General features: G+C 40.6%; 1 protein-coding gene across 8 annotated transcripts in view; it reads right to left on the reverse strand.

Moving 5' to 3' along the window:
• The window catches only part of nfia (nuclear factor I/A), a 153,623-nt gene that overhangs the window by 32,293 nt on the left and 96,746 nt on the right, over positions 1-24,584 (reverse strand). For 4 of the 8 annotated variants that reach the window (XM_084417784.1, XM_084417788.1, XM_084417786.1 and 1 more), the window contains exons 3-7: positions 16,885-16,950; positions 10,793-10,867; positions 4,067-4,184; positions 2,114-2,241; positions 469-519 (exon numbers count right to left, since the gene is read on the reverse strand). In XM_084417784.1, coding sequence (XP_084273910.1) covers positions 469-519; positions 2,114-2,241; positions 4,067-4,184; positions 10,793-10,867; positions 16,885-16,950 — 438 coding nt within the window. The remainder of the gene's footprint in view (positions 1-468; positions 520-2,113; positions 2,242-4,066; positions 4,185-10,792; positions 10,868-16,884; positions 16,951-24,584) is intronic. The other 4 variants (XM_084417785.1, XM_084417789.1, XM_084417787.1 and 1 more) reach the window with 1 other exon arrangement.

Here is a 24,584-nt window from a genome sequence, read left to right on the forward strand (position 1 = left end):
TGTGACCGACTAGTTTTGAAAATACATACTTTTGCACATCCCTAATATAATTATCACAACTTCTTCAGACATCGCGTCCTCAAAAACACAAAGACACGTCAATTTAACGCAAACATTTCCAGATGCACCATTTATGGATGTGGATGACATCATGCACAAATACAAATCATAGGTATATCATGAGGCAGGGGGTGCATGTCATTTCAGGGGGACAAAAACATTCTTCAGATTTTTTCTGTTCCTTTTTTTGCGGAAGATGTGGCTGTGAGGGGGGAAGCTGGTGGGGTGGGGTGGGGTGGGGGGGGGGGGGTCATCTGAATAGAACAACACCAAAAAACAAAAAAAATAAGGTACGAAACAACAACGACGACGACGACAAAACTAGACGGCACAATGGACGAGCTCCTTTTTTTTTGGTGGGGAAGGAAGGTGAGGTGTGGAAGGGTGACAACATTGATGTAGTTTTACCTTGTCTTGAGATGAACGAACTAGCTAGCGAGCCACGCAGTTTATATCCAGCTTTGAAAGACAAGGAAGGAGGAGAAAGAAACAAGGAGGGACAAAAGAACAAAAAAAGGCAGGGTGAATAAGAGGTGTAGAAGCAAATGTGCAATACCTTAGCAGTTCAACCATTCATGTCAGATATGATGTGTCCAGAACCTGCCAGACAGCCACACACACACACACACACACACACGACACTGTCTTATGGTTTCCTTCTCTGGATCTTCCTGACTTCCTTCACTGTCTGACTGTATTCTTATACAAAATACGTCTACAGGGCAACCAAACCCAAAGAATTCACAACGTTTTATTATAATCGTGTTCTTATTATAATGTTATGTAATATGACAGTCTCAATCATCCTTAATAATGTCGTGAATTGATGTTTGAGCTGTGTGTGCAGAAGCTAATTAAAGCTTAATTATTATTTATATAAAAATAATAATAACAAATATTTTAAAATGTTTAATATAAAATCAGTAAGAAGTGAAATATATTTATGTATACTTAAAATATATTAATATATTATTAATATAAAATATAATAAATAATAAGTAGTATAAAATATGATAATATTAATTTAAGATGTATTATGTATATTATCTATGTATTATGTATTTTATTTTTGTAATAATATATTTATATTCTATCCTATATAATTTCATACTATGCTATAATTTCCCAGATTTCCTCTAAAAATCTGTGCGGAAAGTGTGAAAAACTTCTGGGGCTGCTTGAGATTCTTCAGTTTAAATCAGTGTATATAACTAACAAATTACCTTTGACCCAGAGAATCATAAGTCATTAGGTTCGTCATGTTCGGCTCGAGAACTAGTACTGCAAAAGTACCAAAAGAATCAATAAATGAATCATTAATGAACTAGAATCTTTACGTGGAATTGGAATCAGAATCATTAAATTTCTTGAATGATTCTCTTAATAACGATCATGCCCTCTAACACCCTGCTTTCGCTCCGTCCTGACCTGGCTATAATGTGTGACGCATGTTTTCGCTCTATCTCTGTCCACTATGCGGTGTCTATTTCTAATATGGAGGGAGAGCGAGACTTGATTGAGGACGCTTTGGAGCAGGACAGATTTACAGTCCTCTGCTCTGTGGCAATGAGTTCACAGGACGCACGTAGTCCAAGATGAATCAACACTCAACATTCAAACCCACACACATACGCTGTCTTAAGGGACCCTTCATACATTGTTAGCATTATTAGTAGACACATGGGTATGAAGTTAAATGAGTCTGCATCTACAAGCCATCTATGGTTAACTTCTGAGATGGACTGAGGGGGGGCAGACGCTGTAAATCTTTAAAAAAGAAAAACAAATGAGGTGCCATTTGAGTTTTAGGGTGCCATCTCCGAAATGTCATACCCAGAGAGACGGATCAGAGATGCTGAAACCCCTCCCCCCCCAAAAAAGAAGAAGAAGAACAGAAATAATCCCCACACAGCTGTTGCCGTCCCACAACCAGCACACCCCACAGGATGCACAAACACACACACCGATCGCTCGCTCTCCACCCGCAACCCCACAGTGTGAGAGTGTGAATATGTGTGTGTGTGTGAGGCTGGCTTTCAGGGTGGATGGTTACCTGGCTCCACTTCATGCCAGCTGCTGGCTTGGCTGCCGCTGCCAGGCGAGCGTCCCTGACCTGGGTAGTAGGACTCCTCTCCCGGACTGTCCACCTCATCCTCCATGCATTTGATACGCTTTGCAGAACTGTGCGACAAAAAAAAAAGAGACAAGACAAGAGAGTGGATAAATAAAATCAAATACATTTCATTCTGATTTAGGCAACATTAAAAAGCATTAAGAAAGCATTAAATGTCTCAGTGTGATGTATTTTAGGGGCGGGGCTTGATTTTACCCATTAGGATGTGATTGGATAATGAAGTGTTATGATATTATTTAATTAATATGGTTTTTATCTCGCCCACACTACACTGTAAATAATACATCTTTTATTAAAAAGATCAATATGTTAAAATGTTTTTTTTTAAATAAATAAATAAAATTATAAAAAATATGAAAATAAATGAACACGTCAATAAATATAATCTATAAATAAAAATATTTTTAAAAAGCAAAATAAATAAAGCATACAAAATAGAAATAAATCATTGAACAATTATTTTATTTTTAATGTATTAATTAATTCATTTATTGACATGAATGCATTTCATTATTGTAATATTTCATGAAATGTGACATATATATTATATAAATATAGATTATTAATATTATCTATTAATAAATATATTTATTAATTTGGAACAGTCTTCAAAATAAATGAAAATCATGAAATGTGTCAAATAAATAAATAATTTAATTCTTTAATTGGAACTGATATAAAAATTGTATATGAATATGGTATGAAATATTAAATCAAATATATTAAATATATTAATATATCAAATATATAAAAAAATGTAATGATTTATTTATTTAAAGATATTTTCATACATTCATGTCTATATACACTATTATATACAGCTCTGTTTACAGTATAAAGGTTATTTGAGGTGGAGAAAGTTATTATATTTCAATAAAAGATTGAATTTTGTTCAGAATAGATATAATTAGTATAGAATATATTTATTCAGGCCAAGAAAATGGACAGCAGAGACATATGTGCAAGCTTATTCTCACACACACACACACACACACACACACACACACACACACACACACACACACACACACACACACAAGAAGTGAGAATCACTGGAGGCTGGTGGTCATGTGTGTGTGAGTTATCTGCTGTAAGTTGAGCTCTGACATTTATTTGTTAATGTAAGGCCTACTGGTGTTTTTCACTCATAATCGCTTAATTAGTTTCTAGCATGCAGCCACACACAGGGTCCTTATTCCAGATGTTTGCTTTGGCAGGCCTGGCTGAAGAGGCCACTGAAGCATGTGGGCAGACGCACACACGTACACACACACACAGATGCATGTGAGCGTGCACACATGGGCTCAAAATCCTGCAAGTTAGTGCTCTAAACTACATTTTTGTGCATCAAAGGCACTTTTGCATTTGATGCACAACGAGTGCATTCTATAATTTTCAACTATGTTGTATTTTCAAATGTGCATGTTACATATTAGCACAAATGTTTTTGTACGTTTGTGTTGATTTTAGGTATGCTGCGTTATGTTAAAGTGACAGTGAAATTTGCCCATAAGTGAAATCACAGTGACCATTTATACGCTGCGTTTCAGCTGTGCACACACACGTGTCCAAACACAACACGCATCTGTCTACACATCCCGTGTGCGGGGGTGCCACGTAGTACGGTTTTACATTGGGGACCAGTGTCTGTGTGTGTGTGTGTGTGTGTGTGTGTGCATGACTGGCCTGTAGGCTGAGCGGGTGGTGGGGGGAGAAGGTTCCAGGTGGACACACATATGCTGGAAGCTTGTGTAGCTCAGACTCCTGCAGCCTCTTCGAACGCTCAGCCAACACATCAATCTCTGCCTCGGCTGATTAATTAAGACTCAGAGTGAAGGAGAGAGAGTGTGTGCGTGTCTTTTGAGTGTGTACCTGCTAGAAGAAGTGCTGGGTAGGGGGCGCCTCATGGCCCCAGGGCTCATACTGTAGTAGGAAGAGCTGTCCAAATCTGCCAACGAGAAGTTGGGCCCCGTCCCTGCTGCAATGGGCGCTGCCACACACAAAAAAGAGAACAAAAGTCAATAACTGTGAACAAAAACAATCTGAAGCATCAGATTTTGATGCTTTTCATCTTCATTTCCTCGTCAAAAGTAAAAGCAAAGCTAAAGTCCTTTTTGGAGCAAGTTGGTTCACTCAGCAGCCATCTTGGCTGTATGACAAGCTTACATTTTAATTGTACATCAACAATAAAACCTGACAACAACGGTATCATAAACTTTGCTGATGTAGCTAACACCAAAAACTTTTTCTTTTTTTTTTTTACTTCAAAACATAGATAGGCAGACAGACAGACAGAGACAGGTAGATAGATAGATAAATAGAACGATAGACAGATAGATAGATAGATAGATAAGCAGAAAGACAGACACAACAATATAAAGATAGATAGAACCATAGATAGATAGACACATAGATGGATATAGACAGACAGACACAACGATAGAACACACCCTTATTCAAATTATTTAACTAGTACTAGTACAAAAAAAGTCGCCACAAGCTGCAAATATCCCGTGCCCCTTTCTGTAGGTCATCGGTGAGCAGCGCTCTATCAAACGCCTTTGTCATACAGTACATAAAGCCGTGATGCCTCTTTATATTCATGGTGACTGAGACCACTATTTTTTGATGAGGACAGCACGAATGTGTAAGAGCGGCCCTGGTCCTGCATACCTAATAGGCCAGGCCCAGGCGTAGAGAGAGAGAGAGATGTATGTATATGTGTGTGTGTGTGTGGGGGGGGAGTCAGGCGGACGACAGCGTGGAAGACTGTGATAGACACGGTAATGGGCTGCCTAATTAACATTGGAAGAGGACACAGCTAAAGGGGCAAGTTGGACCAAGGGAGGGAGAGAGAGCCGGTGCACTAGCCAACAAGCTAAAAGTTGGATACGTAGGAAGTGAGAAAGGAAGTGCTATAATTTCTGAGTCATCTCTTTATGTTAACTTTTTTTTTTTAAGGGGGGGGTGGGCGGTCCTTTGCTCTAATAGAAGTGGTGGCTCAGATTATTTATGATGAGCAGTAAAGCCGGCTGCATTTGCATGGCTAATAGTAGGATGTGAAGTAATTTGTGTGAGAGCTAACCTGGGCACTGGGCTGCAGTAACTCAGCCGGCCCTCAACGCACACACACATACACACACACACAAACGCGCCCTCGCGCCGAGAGTGGCCGGCCCTGCTGCTGCAGTTTGGGTAGAAAAATGACCACACTGCAGTCTGTCTGACTGGAATGGAAATCAATCATAAAGGTAATCCGCAGTCTCTACCTCTTAAAGGCTTTATCAAGTGCTTTCGCTTGGAGGATTCCAAATGAAGCCTGTGGCTATCAGGCCGGCATTGATCTCTCTCTCTTCTCTGCTTTCCCTTCTGTTCTCTCTCTCTCTGATCTTTACTGCTTTACCTTTCAAGTTGCTGGGCGCAAAGTACATTAGCAAAATGTTTCAATCTATTCTATTTACTTAGTGCAGAGGAATGGCAGTGCAGTGTGTGGCTTTACTTAGCTATGCATTGGGGACAACAATAAATAAATAATCGGCCACACAAGTTAGCTAAACCTGACAAAAACTCACTTGGTGGATGTCCACAAAGGTACAAATGATTAATGAGGATTTTTATTTGTTTTGTTTTTACTTTGTTAGATCTAAATATAAAAATATTTTTAATTACAAAAATTTGAAACATTTTCATATTCCAACAATATGATGAAATTAAATATCTCCAATATTTACAGATATGTTACAGATATATCATGCATACCTACTTAAACATGTAGTAAGTTTTATAGATAGCAAGGTAAACGTACAGTAAAAGAGAACCAGGCCAAAAATGTTTCAGACCAAAGGCCAGCAAGCTACAGGAATTTTACTGTCGGGACAGCAAAGTGACCGAGTCTGCTGGACGTGGCAGAGGTTTTCTTGGTGTAGTCTCTTGTCTCAAGAGTTGAAAATCCCTCTTAACATACACACAACAAACAGACATACTCCTCCCCTCCACCCAAACACTGCCCGCTAAAGCATCTACAAAAGCTGGGGAGGCTATTCATTTGAAAAGAGCAGGGGGAGGAGGAAGAGAAAGAGAGGGGAAAAAAAATCGGCTTTTGTTCAGGCCGGATTTTCAAATTGAAGCATTTGACAACAAAGGCAGTAGCAATCAACTTCAAAAACCCTGGACGTCTGTTCACCCCGTCTTGCCTCCGCCTTACTCCTCATTGCTTTATTGAGCGAGAGGACTGTAGCGTGATGGGATCTCATCTAGAGCTGGTCTGAAGTTGGTGAGCTTTGACAGGTCTTCAGTGGGGTTTTCTGCTGGATCAGCTCCTGTGTGGATATAGACCTACAGCATAGGTTCAGAGTTCTCAGACTGGAGAAGAAGGTCCGCATGGGGCTAGACCTTACACGTTCACCGTATAGTTTCCCATCAAATCAAATGAGGAAAGTAAGCAGCAGGAACCTCGCTGTTGGAGTCTGCAGGTCGGTGTCCAGTTGAGGGAGGTTAAGAAGTAGAAGAGAATGTAGTCCTGGACTCAGCATATTACTACTCCTGTTAAAAACACTCTGAAGAACAGGACTAATAATCAGCAGGTTGCTAGATTGACACCTGCAAAGAGTAAGCTATGTGCTATGACCATTGTGCACTACATTAAAGAGATTCTTCATAGTTCTTTTAAAGTACATCAATGATCATCTTTATCCTTATCCATCTTTATTAATGTGAAAATGTAGGACAACTCGCGGCAAGCTAGCGTTTATAAGATTCAATCCCTGTGTGTGTATTTCACTGCAGATGGCACTGCCCACTGGCAGGCTTTGGCCCAGTGTTGGCACAGTGCTGACAAGACTGGTGGGCGTATCCCCACCGGTGCTGCTCGGCAGTGTCTTTGCCGCGGCGGCCCCTCTCCTACTCCATAATTCATCCGCTCCCCCTGTTCGGTCATATGGCTTAATGGTGCGTGCCAGCGCCCGGCCTTCGCTCAGGGATTTCCAGGTGTCCCTGCCCCTGGACCACACTGCCTTGTTGCTTGCCAACATTTCTGCGAGGCTCTTGCAGGCACACTAATAACAATAACCTCATCCTAATCCTGTATCATCTCCTGTCTCTTTCTGTAGCCCTCGCAATCTCCTCTAGAGAGGCTCTGAGTGGGCGGCAGCAACAGCAAAATTGGCTAACATACAAGTCCTCTTGCTCACCTGAGCTTGACAGTGTGCCAAGCTGTGAAGTGACAGTGTCTGACTTCATACAGAGGCCAGCTGTAGGGAAAAAACAAACTCTAGGTAATAGAGGCTCTTTCTGGGAACGTTTAAGAACACAGACACTGTAAGACTCAAGAAGGTAGAAGGGAATAGTTGATGAAAGAGGAGCGGGGGGAGGGAGGAGGATATGGAAAGTTGGACCCAATCTCCGAAATTACCCCAGCTTGGTATCGACTGGCCAATTATGTGGAGTTCCATTTACAAAAAAACATAGCTGTAGCGGCTAACTTTATGGAGACTTTCATTTCACTCTCCCTACTCCCGACCGCCCCTCCTTCTCTCTCTCGTTCCCTTCCTCTCCTTTTTTGTGTGGTGCTTTAATAGGATATTGATCGACAGAAGCAGATTCGATTGGGCTGCCACTGAATTGTGTAATGGGTGCACAAAGCCAAGGTCATAGTGTATAGTCAGGGAAGAGCTAAGGCAGCCCGTTGTCCATTCAATATCACGACCTTTCATCTTCCGAACGGGCACGAGCCTGCACTCAACCCCTTCCCCATTCGCTTAAATAAATCTGCCAAACGTTCCCACACAGAAGCCCCGACAGAACTCCTCTGGGCAATTCATACGCCACTTCAGTACACCTCTTCTACCCATCTTCCAATCTGGTGCACTTACCCTCTTCACTTCAATCAACAGCATCATCTCTGTGCCTTCCACAAGAAGCGACCAAAGTCATGAGTGTGCATGCATACAGCACTTTAATTCACAGCCACTCCATCGGGAGCAATCCTGTTAGAGGACTTATGCTAACTGTGGGCTTTGCTGACTGCTGAACTTCTTAGATGGTATTGCCCATTAAAGAAGGAAAGAGGTTGATGCAGGAGGGTGAGACAGTCAACTCTCCCACCATTCCGTAGATGGTGGAGTTTTTAACAATATCAAGAGGTTGGCCCACAGAAACTTGAATTGGAATTGTAATAGAAATGACAGGAAGGGGATTTACAGAATTGAATGAAATTCAAAAAAGGTGATGCATTCTGGGAAATGCATATCTATCTATCTATCTATCTATCTATATGAAGACCTCCGATGCCTCTAAAAGCCACCTATGTCAAAAATAAGATAATAATATTGAGTGAATGCTCTCCGCACATAGTATACATTCATCAAATACTTTCACTTCAAACTCACTAAATCCCAGCCTCAGCCCATTCAGAAATGCCGGTACTTGGGTAGAAACCTATACATAGGAGCCTGATAAAAATGTTAATATTAAACAACAACTTTAGACGGACTTAGAGGCTTTTGCATCTGAAGTCTTCATATATATATATAAATATATATATATATATACATCCACAAGATTTTAAACGTTTAAAAAAATTTCAAACACATTTTTTTGAATGGCACTTTACTCAATTCTTCCTGTGGGGCTCAAGAATAATATGCTCTTTAAGCCAACATTGGCAACCCCCTGCCGACTAAAAGCCACTGGACTGTGTAAAGGAGAGGTGAATAAAGAGAATTGGGGGAAAAAGAGAGCAGAACCCTTTGATTTGAATTGAACATCCAGCATATGCCACCCAGCATTTGCTTTTCTTCTCAGTGTGTCACAGATGTTAGGATAAAAGCCAATCTCTCTGCAGAGCTGGATCAATTATGCATATTCCTTAATCTTGTTACCATCATACTCCAGGAGTTCTGATGCAGCACAGTTCTGGCTGAGTTTTAATATCTGTGTTCCTCTCTCTCCTGATACCCTTCATCATTTTCCACATCCTTTTGCACCACCTCACACATGCATGCTGGACTCACGTTGACCCCTGCATTTCCTTCCGCCCGTCTGCTGTCACGCCGCCAGAATGTGGTGGCACCCAAATGTTTGTTCTCTCCAGACGCTGTCTTTGCGTTGGCAGGCACTTTGAGGGTTTTTGAAGGCAGACTGCGAGGTGAGACCACGGTGGGCTCTTTGCCCGGGCCCCATGACACCCTCTTCTTCTCTCCTTCGCCCGGGATTAGGTCACGAAGGAGTGTGATCAATGCACCTTTGATCAGAAGGCTCCAGCGAGTGCTGACAGGCGCTTTGTATCGGCTATTGTTAGCGGGTATCGACAGGCACGTATGGATCGCGCTGCGCTCTGTCACTCTCCACCGTGGACGTCTGCAATTTTTAAAGGTCACGTTTTCTACTCTCTTCCCATCCTCTCTCCTTGCTCCCTGCCTCCTCGGGAAAGCCTGCTTTCCTTCTTCTGCATTCTGTCTTAATCACTCTATCAATCTGGGAATGACTTGATTGTTTTCTCAAGTTGTGAAAACACTTACCTTTTAGCTTTCTTCACTTTACTAAAATATTTAACATCCGATGCAACATTTAACTGCATCCGCATAACTGTACGGTTTATTTACGGATAACAAAATATGAACTTTAAAAGAGACATTTAAAAAGGCTGCACAAAAGAAAAACTTAGTTTGTACTTTAGAGAGTCCAAGTACTGTTGAACCGCACTGCATTGAAGCACTTTCAGCTGACTGCTGCATTTCGCTGGTGTTTCGATTTCTAATGAGTGGAGGGACAGTGGATTCAGCCCATTGTTCAGAAAACAGCATTGAGAAACTGGAGAAGCTTTCCTCCAGCACACTGGTTAATCACCAGCCTCATCCTACCTTTGTGATGAATTTAAGGTGTTTGAACAAGGGTGCTTCAGATGTTGTGCTTTAAATCTGCGGCTGGCCTCATGTACAGGTGAAACAGAACCTCACAGGCAACCAATGCCAGGCTAAAGGTTGTGATCCTTACACAACATTTCTAATGAACTAACCTAACGTGACATGTTTTTAGGTTCTATATGAAAACTCAAATCAATTGATTTGAATGCTGAAAGTGACATTTAAGGAGGTTTTTTAACTTGTTTTGTAATTAATATACCAGGAAATCTTGATGTATATGATATATTTATATGAAAAGCAACATAAATATCATGAATTATTAATTTATAAATATTGTATACTTTTTGGGGGGGGGGGGGGGGGGGTCGCACCACAAGACATTAACTAAAATGTGTGTTTTTTTTTCTTCAAAATGATTGTAATTCAGAATTTAAAAACGTTCATCATAAAAGGGATGTACTCAAGTCATTCTATTTATTAACTGCATTTTTATGGATGTTTTTTAACCTCACTGACCCATATTGTCTTTTTAAACTTTGTTTATAGGTAAAAGAAAACAAATCCACCTTTGCTAAGACAAAATACACTCGTATTAAAGATATTGTATGAAAACATATCTTTTGCAATGTTGCTTAAGTAAATCTATCTTGTTTTAAGGACTTTCAGACATTTTAACTGAAAAATAAGACACAAATAAGATTTTTTTTCAGTGGACAGGGAGTTATGGAGAACTTACTCTGTGAGACTCGCACGAGCTCGGAGACGGTGAAGACACCTGATGTGACGAAACTGTCCTGGAAGCCAAGGTGCCCTAGGAGACAAAATGAAAGAGAAGTAAAAAACTGTTATCGGAATGAACATGAAAAAATACACGAAAGACAGCCTTATTGTCAGTAATACACACGTACACACACACACAGTCCCAGTGGGGAAAGGGAGTAGGGAGTGTTTAGAGTGACACTGAGGGTAGAGCACATCTGGATCTGGTCCCATGAGTGTCTGCAGTACAGTGGGGCAGAGGCACGGTGCGATGCAGCACACACACATAAACAGGGAGATGCATTGTATGCCCCAAAAAATTACCATTATATGATCTTATATGTGTTTACGTATGATATGTGGTTGTATCGCAGTCAAACACATTCTTTGTGCGGCTGACAGAAGTTCTTTCAGCAGACAGACCACAATTACTGTGTTCATTGTGCTGACTACGACTGAGCCAGGACCTGCCACACATCCTGCGGGCTGCTGCTCTTCTGGAGGAACCCATATCAGCCTCAGATTCAACCACAGACAACCAGATGACCCTGAATTTCCAACCATTCTACACCACAGAATCAAAACATGCAGTCAAGTGTGGACTGCATATCCATATGCACTGCATATCCATAATGACCTGCTCTCACATACTGTCAGAAACTGCTGATATGGCAAGGTTAATCATCACAAGTTAGACACAATCTTACAATGCTCTACATACAGTGTGCACTAGATTAGAACTAACTAGATTGCAAAAGAAATGCAGTAGTTGCAAGAGCGAGAACTGTAGGATAAGATTTTAATGTGCAAATATATATTTTTCCCCCCAAAAAATGTGTGTATGTATACAAAGGATATATATGTATGTATGTATATATATATATATATATACACATTCATACATACATATATATACATACATGTAAAAGTAGCCCCTGACTATAAGTCAAAATAATATAAAATAGCGGTAAATAAAGTGAAAAGGTTTACAAAAATTACAAACAAGTATTTTAGTTCCCCTCACTCCACAAGAAATCCTTTAAGTTTAACAGTATTCAGAACAGAACAGGAATGAAAAATGTAAGTATACAGAAATTACAGTGGTATTCATTATAAACAACATTTATTATAAACATGGGAAATGCGTTCTACTAATAAACTTCGCCTAACATACCTCTCTCATTCAGCACAAACGCATGTTTTGCTTGCTTGATGTTAATTGTATTATATAAATCGTTTTAGAATACAAGTCGCAGCACATTTCAGATGATAAACAAATGCGACTTACATTTTATATTCCAGAATATATATATATATATATATATATGACACCAACAAGAACTCTGCATTGGATCAAACTCAATACTGAGTCACATTATGTAAATTAATGCAAAACATAAGAATCTTAAAAGTTTTATTATATACGAGACATCTCCAGATTCTTTCTCCTGTAAAAAAAATAAAAATTATATATATATATATATATATATATATATATATATATATATATATATGTATAGAGGGGGGTGACAAGACGAAACTTGAGTGGAAGTGATGTTAGCTATTAAACAACTTCTTCTGCTTGGTGGCTGGCGAGCTATAAAACCAACAATAGAAATGAGTTTAGTCTTGACTGGCTGGATGAGGAGACATATAACATGTGGACGGGCAGAATAATAAATAATAAAAACAGAGAGAGAGAGAGAGAGGGAGAGAGAGGGAGAGAAAGAGAGGGACAGAGGGAGGGGTAATATCTACGGCTCATTGCAAGAGAAAGTGCTGACATGAGCTAAAAGACTGCAGACCCGGAGAGCATTCCTGCACAGATGCCCCTGAGATTGAGAAGAAGTGAGATAGAGTTTGTTCAGGGAGGTATCAGAAGGAGAGGAGACGTATGTTAGAGGGCATGTGGCAGGAAGTCAAGGTAGATTACAAAATGACAAAGCGACGAGGACAGTGGGCTACGGGGTCGAGAGCGAGAAAGGCAAAAAGTAAAAGTTTCCACACAGCTGTACATACTGTGAAACAACAATAATACAGGGCAGAAGTGAGGCGCACCATTACTTGGAAAACGGAGGGATGACGCAATGGAGCTGAGGAGGGAGAGAGAGTGAACGAACGAAGGAGCCTTCGTCACTAGAATTCCAGTATAGGGAGCATATGCACCCGGAGTTCACTGAGGGCATTTCCATGAGTGCCTCATATAGGGAGGCAGGGGCGAGGGAAGGGGCAGGGCTTCTATATCTCAACACGGATAATCACTCCCAGCTGTGTCCACTTTAGCGGCGCACACACACATGTAGGGAGGGGCCAGGGTTCGCCTTTCACAGCAGCGCCGAGACCTCAACGAGCCTCCAGTGCAGCAACAAGAGCGCCGAGTGGAACTACACTGGGCCACAAGAGAAGCAAACCTATACTGTATCAGGGTAACTGACAAAAACAAACTTTTTTTTTTATTCAACATCAAGATTTTAGGTGATTTGGTCACTATCCCACAACATTTTAATGAACTTTTAGTTTCTTTATGATTTTGCGCTTTTAAAACATGAAATTCAATGAGAAAAAAAGAGCGGTGAAGCCACCTTGATCGCGAGTTAATCTCTAAATTGCCATTTGCTTGCCATTATCTAACTGAACGCATGACCTTGGTGATGTCATCAGTGACGGAAAGTTATTGAGAAAGAGGCAGGGCTTATTTAATTTTAAAGTCCGCGTGAACCGGAAGTTGCAAACGACTTTTCTCCAGTGTTGTGACGTATTTCCCAGTGAAAAGGAATATTGAACAGAAGGCAGGGTTTTGTCTAGCGCTCCTCCTCTCCATCTTTCGCTCATTACAGACTAACGATTTGAGGGGAGTGGTTAAGCGTTTCCCAAACCAAGCCGCCAAACCTACGTCATCAGAGAAGGAACGCCATTCCAGACCGGAAGTAACTTTTCAGACTTTGATTAAACCATTTTTTTCTGTGTATTAACTTGCACGGATGAATTGTTCACCACAAGACTAGTAATATGCACTCACAAAGTAAATAGGGTCAATTTTGATTTCAGTTGGACTTTAATAAGAATTATGAAATGTGTTTTTTTTCTGAGAATAAACTGCACTGATCAGGAATGTGATTAAGTAATCAAGAATGGGTAAAACAGGATATTCAATAATAAAAAGGGGCGGGGCTTGATTTTTATAAGCATAAGGATTTGATTGGATAGGGAAAAGTGCTCATTACATTTCAGAATGGAGCCAGACGTGAATGCGAGTTAAATAAAACAATGTATATATTGCTATTTGTTTACATGACCTAATAGCACGGATGGCCTTGATGTCGTTTCACATCCTGAGCTGCATGATGACATCACTCTTTTCTCCAGAGCTGCTTTATAGCTAAATTTAACACATTTCATAATTGCTAAAGTTTACGCAGTTATTGAACCGAATTGAATCACCACAAAGCTGATTTCGCCTAAATAATGACTGCTTACTGTTGTCTTTTTGAGCTGCTTTACAGCAGAATTGAATTCTGTTTGCTTCATTGTAACAATCTGCATTGTATAAAGTGCTATAGAAATAAAGGTGACTTGACATGACTCGGAGCATGTTATTTTTTATAAAGAATTACAAAGAGTGTTTTTTCTCAGAATAATAGGCAGTGATCAGGAATGTGTATTAAGAAATCACAAAATGAGTAAAACAGGATATTCTGGTGTGAAGTGATTATTTAGTAAAAAAGTGTGCATTACATACAGTGTACCAAATGAACCCAGGCGTGAATGCGTGTTTACATGATCTAATAGCACACATGGTCTTGATGATGTTTTCATCAGAGACAGAAAGTCATTTTAGAGGTAGACTGTTTTTACGGATTGTTTGATTTTTAAATGAAATGTCTCTCACACATTCTTTTCCATTTTCTTGAGCTCTCTGTAATGGATTTCTCACCTCCCCTCTCTCTCTCCTGGGCTTGTAAAGGAGAGGATATCCTCTGGCCTTATCTAATAGTCTGCGGATTGTGCAACGGTTGCCCAGTCCCAGAAAGACAGCAGCAACGCTTTGTGAAAGTGCACGTAGCATGGAGCACAGGGGTCAAGGTTTACCAGCAAAAACAAACCATGGAAAAAAATGTTGGTCATGTTTTCCTGCATCGGGGAGAAGAGGGAGAGAGAATTATGGGAGAAATAGAGGTGGTGACAGGGAAAGTTGGAAGTGTGTGACGGCTTTAGCGTCTGACAGTGTTTAACAGGCACTGAAAGGAGTTAGTGGATAGTTCACTGAAAAATAAAAATTCGTCATAATTTACTCGCCCTCGTGTCGTTTCAAACCCGTATAACTGTCTTTTTTCTTTGGAACTGAAAATATGATTTTCCATTCTTCTGTAGCTCTCACACAAAGCTTTCATATGGCTTCAGGAGACATAAAATGTATACAGTAATAATTTTCAATATACTGTGTATAAATATAAAACCTAATTAATTTGATTAAATTATATAATTTATTAAAATATTTTTGACACAGGTTTGGAAAATCATGAGTGTGAGTAAATGATGAAGATGATGATATTTGGTGAACTATCCCTTTAAAGGTATAGCGGAGGATCTTTCCGAATTTTAGATAAGACCCCCCCTCTCCACTTTTTGAATAAGTTTGATTGATTCACCAGAATGATTGACAATTAGGAGGACCAATAGTATAGGTGATCCACCCGGAAGTAAAAAATCCTCCGCTATACCTTTAAGTGAAAGAAAAAAAAAGTTAACGTTTTCTTACTACAGTTTGGATACTTTTTTTTAGATCCACCAGGTCAAGTTGCTGATTCGAGACCAGTTTTGTGAATTAAAAACAGTTCTCAGATTGTATAGGATGGCAGGAATTCTGGATCGGGACTGGCCTATACTGCTTTGGATCAAAACTGGAAATAATCCGAAGATCACGGACGACAGAAACAGATACCAGATGGAGCGAGTTTGTACAGGAGAGAAAATATGAAAAAAAAAAGAAAGAAAGACATTAGCGGAGTGATTATGTGCAGCCTATATCGGCACAACGGGGTGATCTTCAGTTCAACAACTAGAGAAAGAGAGATGAAAAGATAATATCAGCTACATGCAGGATGAGAGAGATGAACACGCTCATCTGTCTGTATCCTCTAATCTGAGTAAACAGGGCGATGTTGGTGTCACACACAAGGGCGTGGAAATAATAGCTCAGGCTGCATGGCGCACATCTGCGATAATCTTTAAGTTTGGAGGAAAATATGCCTTATAATACAGTATTATGGGACACACACACACAAGAGATACAGGGGGGGTTGTGGGAGGATAAAGCGGGACTTTTCAACATCATTCTCTGTTTAAACTCAAGCAAACAGGCAACTGTTTCCATTCAATCATCGTGTTTATGTTTTCTCAAACTGTAAATCAGTCGACACAGACTTTTTCATTGTCCGCTAATAATTTGTAAACACACACAAAATCAGCGGAACTGCTGCTCTGTGTTTGTTTTAAAAGAGGCCGTTTAGAACAATTCTCTGCCTGCACTGGAAAGACGCCACATTTCGCACAAGTTTACGAGAACACAATCCTCTTAAGAGTAATCGCCCACCTCTGGCTTTCACAAACAGACTCACGCTGATCTACTCAGAGGTTTTAAACGACATGCAAAAAGTTTGCAAACTAGTTCCTACTATAGCTCATCTGGCTAACAAGAACTGTGAGTAAAACGGGATATTCAATGAGGAAAGGGGGGAGGGGCTTGATTTTATCAGCCAGGAATAGATTGGATAGTGGAAAGTGCTTGTTACATACCATAGTGGAGCCAGACATGAATGCAAGTTAGCTAAAATAACGGCTGAATTGCTATTTGTTTACATGACCTAATAGCACACATGGCCTTGGTGATGTCATCAGAGACACAAAGTCGTTTCTGAGGTGTTTTTTAATTTTGATTAAGAATAACATGCAACTGATAAGGAATGTGTATTAAGTTAGGCCATGGTTCCGTTAACCTGGATATCATTCGGGATATCATGCACATGTATTTTTCTGGATGTGTTAGAAAACGTGAGCAGATACACTCACCGTTTTCTGGCTGGTCCTTTATGTCGCCATCACTTGGCTGGTTCGGACTTTCAGACTGCCCTGTTTCTGTAGAGAGACACACAAAGAGAGAGAGAGAGAGAGTCAGAAAGTGATACTTTTGTTTCACCACCACTTTGAGATCATGCACTTGACAGTCTCTTGAAATCGTGTTTCCAGAATCTCAAGACTTATATAGTAAACGTCTAGTCCAGAGTACCAAGGAATCACCGATGGCTGTGCTGACCGTGCAGTCTGGCTGCCAAGCGCACACTAACCGTGCAGGTGAAACCCTACACAGATGTGTGTATGCAGGAGGCCACCGTGTTGCCGGTTCAATGGAGCTGACTGATGCCACAATAGACCGACAGACAACTGCACACCTCGCAAAAATACTTTGTCTTTCTAGGCGTTAAACGACAGTGTTAACGTTAATAAATGAGATTTGTTGCAACATAAAAACTATAATGTGGTAAAGAAATGATATTTATCTGCGCTATGGTAAATAATAAAGTGATTAAAAAAAAATGGATTGGAACTGATCGAACTATAAGTCATTAATTATGATTATATTAATCAATTGACAGACGTAACTGTACGTTTCAGCCTACATTTATTAGCATTCAGACACAAAGGGAAGTTATCGGAAATAAAAAGGTCTGACTGTACTCTAGCCAATGTCCTTTTGGCACGCGGCTCGGTAGGTCAGACCGACAGTGGGGCCTGGGCTGTGAATTCACACTGAGTGTGCTATTTGCAGCCGAGGCACTTATGGAAATAAGTCTAGAGAGAGAAAGCCTTCAGACCTGGGTGTACTGCATAAAAAAGGCCCTATAAATTTGATGGGCTCCGATTTCTCCCAAGAAAGCTCTTTAACGGTGCCATTAGCTGCGATAGCAATGCTTCGTGCCTAGACAGTAAGGGAACTTTCGTAAAGATTCACCCCGTTCACTTTAACTCTTCTACGACAGCCAAAAACGGCAAAGAAACACCCTTTAAGATGATTTAGACGCTGGGGTGAGTATTGATTTTGCACTGGAGATAAAATAGTCATGCTGGGAGAAATATTGCCTTATGTCACGCTAGTGACCAACCAAAACAAAATGGATGGCAAATCTGAATCATGACTTTCCTCACTTCATTTTTCGATAATAAATGAATCATGGTAAAGTAACTTCAAACATCACTTTAGAGTACAAATGTAACTAAAAGTGGTCTAAAAAAATTCTTAGAATTTCAGTTAATGATAAATCATGGAAAAGTAACTTCCGATAAAAGAAGATAAAGCAAAGCCCAGACCCTCACCACCACCACCACAAAAAAGAAGTTTGTCCAGCCCCTTCATCTGCTCCTAGACAAAGTAAACAATTTAGGGCCTTGTTTGCATTCAGCTCAGCGTTGCCGTCTGCATCAACAGTTTAAAACAAAGGCAATCTGAAGAGTGGGCCGAAACAACGCAGCAACACCCCCCGCCCCAGCAACAGCCCAGAGATATGTGAAAGCGCAACGAAGGGGGCCGGGAAACCGGGTGCCGTGTGGGTGAGAGTGTGCGGGGACTTTCACACACTCTCCCAGTTGCCCTCAGTGGACCAAGTGCTCTCTCACACAGCGCCCATTGCTAATTAAATATGTAAATGAGGCGTGAGACCCAGACTCTGTGTGTCACATCTGCATTTACCCCCTGTCGAGGGCCCTCGGAGAGCGAGGGGTGACAAAAAAAACCCTCCCGCTTGAAATAAACAACAAAAAAAAGACACTAAACAACAAACAACTAAATACCGTGCACAAACAGGCCCATTCATCAGGCCTAAATCCTCTATACAAGAGCATAACAAGCCACTCTATGGGCCGCCGACTGAAAGACAGAGGAGGGATGGTTCCTGCCTATCTCTAATTTTGTTCTCACACCATCAAAAAGATGGGAACGCCGCTCGGTGTGGGAGAAGAAAAGCAACCTGGAGTGACTCAGTCAACGTGTTATTCTGCCTCAATACGACAACAGAATTCATTATCGAACTATCGAAAAGGGACGCTGAGGAAAAAAGACGTTGTTTAGTGTCCTATAACAAGCCTGGGCTAATTGAGACGGGCTCAGGTTACTTCACAGTGTCGAACTGATAGGAAAAGCAACCTGGAGTGACATAGTCAACGTGTTATTCCGCCGTGTAATTCATTATCGAACAATCAAAAAGGTAAAAAGAAGTCGTTTAGCATCCGATAACAAGCCTGGGCTAGTTGAGACGGGCACAGGTTGCTTCACGGTGTCGAACCGATAGGAACGTGGCTGAATTAGTTGGTGAGGTGATTCCCTAATTAGATCATTAGGACCGGCTTGCGGCAGCAGGCAGGTTGGGTAGGAGCATTATACCCCCTGGCCTGCCTCCGACTCTTCCTCTCCCAGGCCATGCTGAGGGCTTTAGGGGGGGCGCGTTCATACACTCACACACACACCGCCTGGTCTGTTTCATTATGCATGCGCTAAACCATCTGTACTTCTCGCAGGTCCGCTAGTCCCAACCCGCCGCTTTCTCACCAAGTGCTTTGCTGTAATCCAATTGTGTGTTAAAACCCCACTTTCAAAAGGCCCTTTACACAGTGGGCTCAGGAACACGAAGGCCCATAAAAGGAGGCAGAAACTTAATTTAGAAATACAAACGGGCCTTTCTGGAGTATCAATGGAAGGTGAAGCTCCAGGGATTGGAGCATTGTTTCCACAAGTATCATCCCCCAGATTTTTTTTCTTTTGGGCCGCCACAGACATTATGAGATGGTGGGTGCCGAATTCCTGCATGGTCTCACTTGAGACTGTCCGGAATATCAGAGGAACTCAGAAGGAACTTGTTTTAGAACGACCGCTACAGCAATTCTTTCTTTTTTTTTTTTTTTTTGGAGAACAGCATATTTGGGCCATGATGCAGATTACATAAAAATTACTTGAGGGGGAAAAAATATGAAATAATTTCTGGGAACTGTAATGAGTCACAGATGGAGGACATGATGAAACCTGAAATTGTGAGTGACATGAGAATAAAGGGAGGAAAAGCAAAAGAGAAAGAGTAAATCAAGTAAAATATGCAATAGTGAACAATCTAGAATCATTTTATGTTTTCTAATAATGTAAAATTTTACAAATGTTAACATAAAACAATGTTTGAATATTTGATTAAACGTTAAAAACTAAAGTAAAATTATATTTATGTTGTTTCACTTGAAATTAAATTGCCATTTAAAGAAAGATTTAAATGAGAGAATATGAACTAAATTTAAAAAACATTTATGCCAAGAGACAAGTTTGGGTTTGTTTAGATTTTCTTTTCTTTTTTTAAAGAGGTCTCTTATGCTCACCAAAGCTGCAATTATTTGATAAAAAAATCAAGTAAAAACAGTAATACTGTGAAATATTATAATAAATTAAAACAACTGTTTTCTGTTTTAATATATTTTAAAATGTAATCTATTCCTGTGATGGCAAAGCTGAATTTTCAGCATCATTACTCCAGTCTTTAATGTCACATGGTCCTTTAGAAATCATTTGAATATGCTGACTTGCTGCTCAAGAAACATTTCGTATTATTATAATCAATGTTGAAAAAATAAGTTGTGCTGCTTAATATTTTAAAGGGTTAGTTCCCCCAAAAATGAAAATTCTGTCAGTAATTACTCATCCTCATGTTGTTCCAACCCCGTAAGACTTTCGTTCATCTTCAGAACAGAAATGAAGCTATTTTTGATGAAATCTGAGAGCTGGCTCACTCCTCCATAGGCTACAAGGTAATTTCATCTGCCAGCCCAGAAAAGTTAGTAAAGACATCGTTAAAATAGCCCAAGTGACTACAGTGGCTCAACCTTAAGTTTATCAAGTGACGAGAATACTTTTTGTGCGCAAAACCCCCCCAAAAAGAACAACTTTATTCAATGTGGGCTTATGATGTGAGTTCACGAGAGCGCCACGACGCATGCGCGAGAACTGAGAAGATGGCGCAGATGGGTCTCGATGCAGTGTTTAAAATGGTTCTAAAGTGTGCATTTCCTGGATGTCCGAATTGTGAGAAACCAACGAGAAAACGTAAAAGTGCCTTACCAGAGCCGCAAAATGAATGGCTTACCTTTCACATTTTCGCATCAAATTATCGTGAGCGTCATCTTCTCAGTTCTCGCGCATGCGTCGTGGCGCTCTCGTTAACTCACATCAGAAGCCCACACAGAAGAAAATGAATAGTTGAATAAAGTCGTTATTTTAGTTTTTTTTGCGCACAAAAAGTATTCTCGTCACTTGATAAATTTAAGGTTGAGCCACAGTAGTCACTTGGACTATTTTAACAATGTCTTTACTAACTTTTCTGGGCCGGCAGATGAAATTACCTAGAAGCCTATGAAGGAGTGAGCCAGCTCTCAGATTTCATCAAAAATATCTTAGTTTGTGTTCCGAAGATGAACGAAAGTCTATGAGGGTGAGTAATTACTGACAGAATTTTCATTTTTGGGTGACCTAACCCTTTAAGACATTAAAAATGTATGTACTGTCACTTATCATCAATTTATACATCCTTGATTAATAAAAGTTCTTACTACCTAAAATTTTTTGAACGGTATGTACACACACTTCAACACCATTTCATATCAGGACTGGTTGTCATTCTTCTGCGTAGAGAAGAGGAGAAAGCCGTCTGTTTCCGTCAGGCCGCTGCCCGTGTGCAGTGTTTGAGTAACCCTGACCTTTCCCCCTGCGCTTTTACGTCACACCGTATTTAATAAGAGGCAGTGTTTAGACAGGACCCTTCTGCTTCTCCTCTATAGATCAGCCCGTTGCTGAGGCCTGTGCTGTTTTTCTTCTCTCGTGGAGCGTCGCTTGTTTACACTGCTGTTTTCGGAGGACCGGGAAGCGAGACGGGAGGGGATAGTGTTACAGGCCGTGTTTATAGATCCTGTCTGGATTTTGAATAGTAATACTCGTGTGTTTTCTTTCGTTCTTCTGTAACTTTTGAGAAATACAGAATGCACATTTAAGGACAAGGACCAAAGTAGGGAGCCCTAACAGCTTTGATGTGCTTTAGTCAAGCTCAAACACCAGTGCAGGGTGTGCAAAAATGAGAAGAAACCACTCTGCGGTCGCCCAGCGATGACATTATGGGATCACTGTGGTACAGTAAACCAACTATTGCAACCCGGCAAAAAGCAATAAAACTTCCTGAGTCTCAATTATTCTTTTGTCAGTGTGACTTGAGCAATTCCCCCCTGCAAATACAAAGCTAAACCAGACTATAACAAAAGCTATCAATAAAGGAATTCTATGTTTCCTTACTTGAACTTGTAAATCAGCTCTTGTGCTAATGCTGTAAGACAAGCTGTCTGGATTGCCAAGCTACCGTTACCAAGACACAAAAGCGGGACATTCCAGGCTTATTCGAACCCTTGTTCCCCCTGGACTGGCGGGGGCATTGGGAACAAGATATCATTATTAGCTGATGCAGGATACGGACGGTGTTTAATACAAATCTAGCATAGAGCATAGAAAAGTCAATGGCTCTTCTACAAAACTTAGCTAGCTGTCTTGCTGTATACAAAGGGTAACATCCAAACTCAAATGTAACCTTGTAAGTGACCGAATAGAGAAGTTCATGAGTGCACACCATTTAAATAGCTAACAGCTAAGCTAAGCTAACAGTGCAGCACTCTTACAACCATAAAAATACACAGCATGCACATATACTGAGTAATATTAAAAAATATATATATTTGTTTAATTTATATAATGTTATGTTAACTGCAGTTATTTTCATCAAACTTTAGCAAGTTTCTAAGCTAACAAAAGAAGATAATTGATTCTGTTAATTAATATAATCCGTCATGCTTTTTTTAACTTCTTAATATCACATGCAACTCTTATGCTCTGCAGTTATTTCAGCCAAAGTTTGTGTAGTATCAAGTTGGTGCGCAATGACTATTGGGTAAATTTCCCTCTTCACTTCCTGTGATATATCAATGTACACCTGTTCTCTATGCTGTCTGCAGTGCCCTTCGGACCAAAAATATATGCTTCCTAGACTACTAGACAGGGCACTGGAACATAACCTTAGTCTCTCCATCCCTCTCTCTCTCTGGCTGGTCAAAGTGTTTGGAAAAAGTGGACCATCCTCAAATCTAGCAGCTCCTCTATGGGAAAAGCCGTATTCCCCTGGCCTGTAGGCAAACACTTTCTTTCTTCCTGAGCACTGTGCTTCTTGACTCCCCTGATATGAACTACAGTTTCTAGGAAAAGGCAAGCAGTGGAGGAGGAGGATGAGGAGGAGGAGGAGGAGGAGGAGGAGGAGGAGAAAAAGTTCTTGGCCTTTTCCCAGGAAGGGAGAGAGAGAGAATCAGAATCCCAGAATTCCCCTGGGATATGGTGAAATATACAGCCCTGGGGCCACTTTCAATTTACTCTCTGCAGTACTCTTTCACTCTCTCCCTCTCTAAATAGCTGGGCTGTGAGAGAGAAGTCGAAACTGTCAGGGATCTAATGTGTACCGCGACCTCCTGTAGCCCTGATGTGGAGAAATAGAAAGATCGCGAGTGGGTCAAGTGTCTGTGTGAGCACGGATTCCTCAAAGGGAGTAAGAGGAGAGGGGAATATCCGCAACACCAAACAAGAAAAGAACAAAAACCAAACTGAAATACATTAGACTTCAACAGTGAGACTGAATTTAAAATACCAGAATGTAGTGATTAGGCAAAAATGAGAAATTTGGAAACAAAAGTACTTTAAACAAAAAGCCATTTTGTTGCGATGCCTTCTTCCGCAAGCTGCAGAAACATCCTGTCTTTGTCTTCAGAGCGTATCTTGCTTGTCCTAGTGGAACACACAAGGTGGCACAGGTAGAAGAGTTTGTCCTTGTTTTGACAGTGGAGATCTTTCAACAAATATAGTCTAAAAAATGAACCAGGCTCTCCATGTGGCCCTTGGGGTCCAGGAGAACAACACAATAGGTAGTATTGGCATTGTTATCCTTGTTTCTGAGCACTGTAAGTAGAGAAGAATGCCTGTGTTTGACCTCTGTCAAGCCTGATTTCCTGCCGAAGTGGAGCTGTGTCTGAGGACACGGTACTGAATCGGAAAAAAGTGTTGTCAGTTTGATTGTCATTTGCCAGAGATCTAATCTTAGTGAGTACCGTGAGACCCTCCTTTTGTGACACTGGAGTCTATGTGTGTACGTACGTGCATGCCGTAATTCATCGCTCTCCAAGAGTCCAGCTGACAGGCTCCAGCTGCAGACGTGCGACATACATGCAGAGTGTTCACTGCTGTCAGGATCATGGACACACCTGTCTTTACAACAACTACCGTCTGAAGCCAGGTAGTCCATCTCCAACTGACATGGAGATGTCAATGCTTGCTACAGTCATTATTCAGACAGGGAGTGTAGCTCCCCAAGACTACACAACAATTCCCAATACAAAGGAGTTACACAAACAGGTTTCCAGAGTCACAAAAAGCAAACTCTACAATAGAAAGATGCCATTTTAAATTTTACAAACACAATTTATAATACCATGAAAAGGTTTGGGGGAACCATTTTGATATACTTTCCATTAAAACAGAAAGTCGGGGTGGGCCATATCAAAAGGTTTTCAAAAATAGCCTTTATTTTACATTAATGTCCAACAAAACAACACTTGACAGCTTGAGCCAAGTAGAAAAGCAATGACAAACAATGCTTTACTAC

The sequence above is a fragment of the Rutilus rutilus genome (assembly GCF_951802725.1).
Source record: "Rutilus rutilus genome assembly, chromosome: 8".
Taxonomy (NCBI): Eukaryota; Metazoa; Chordata; class Actinopteri; order Cypriniformes; family Leuciscidae; genus Rutilus; species Rutilus rutilus.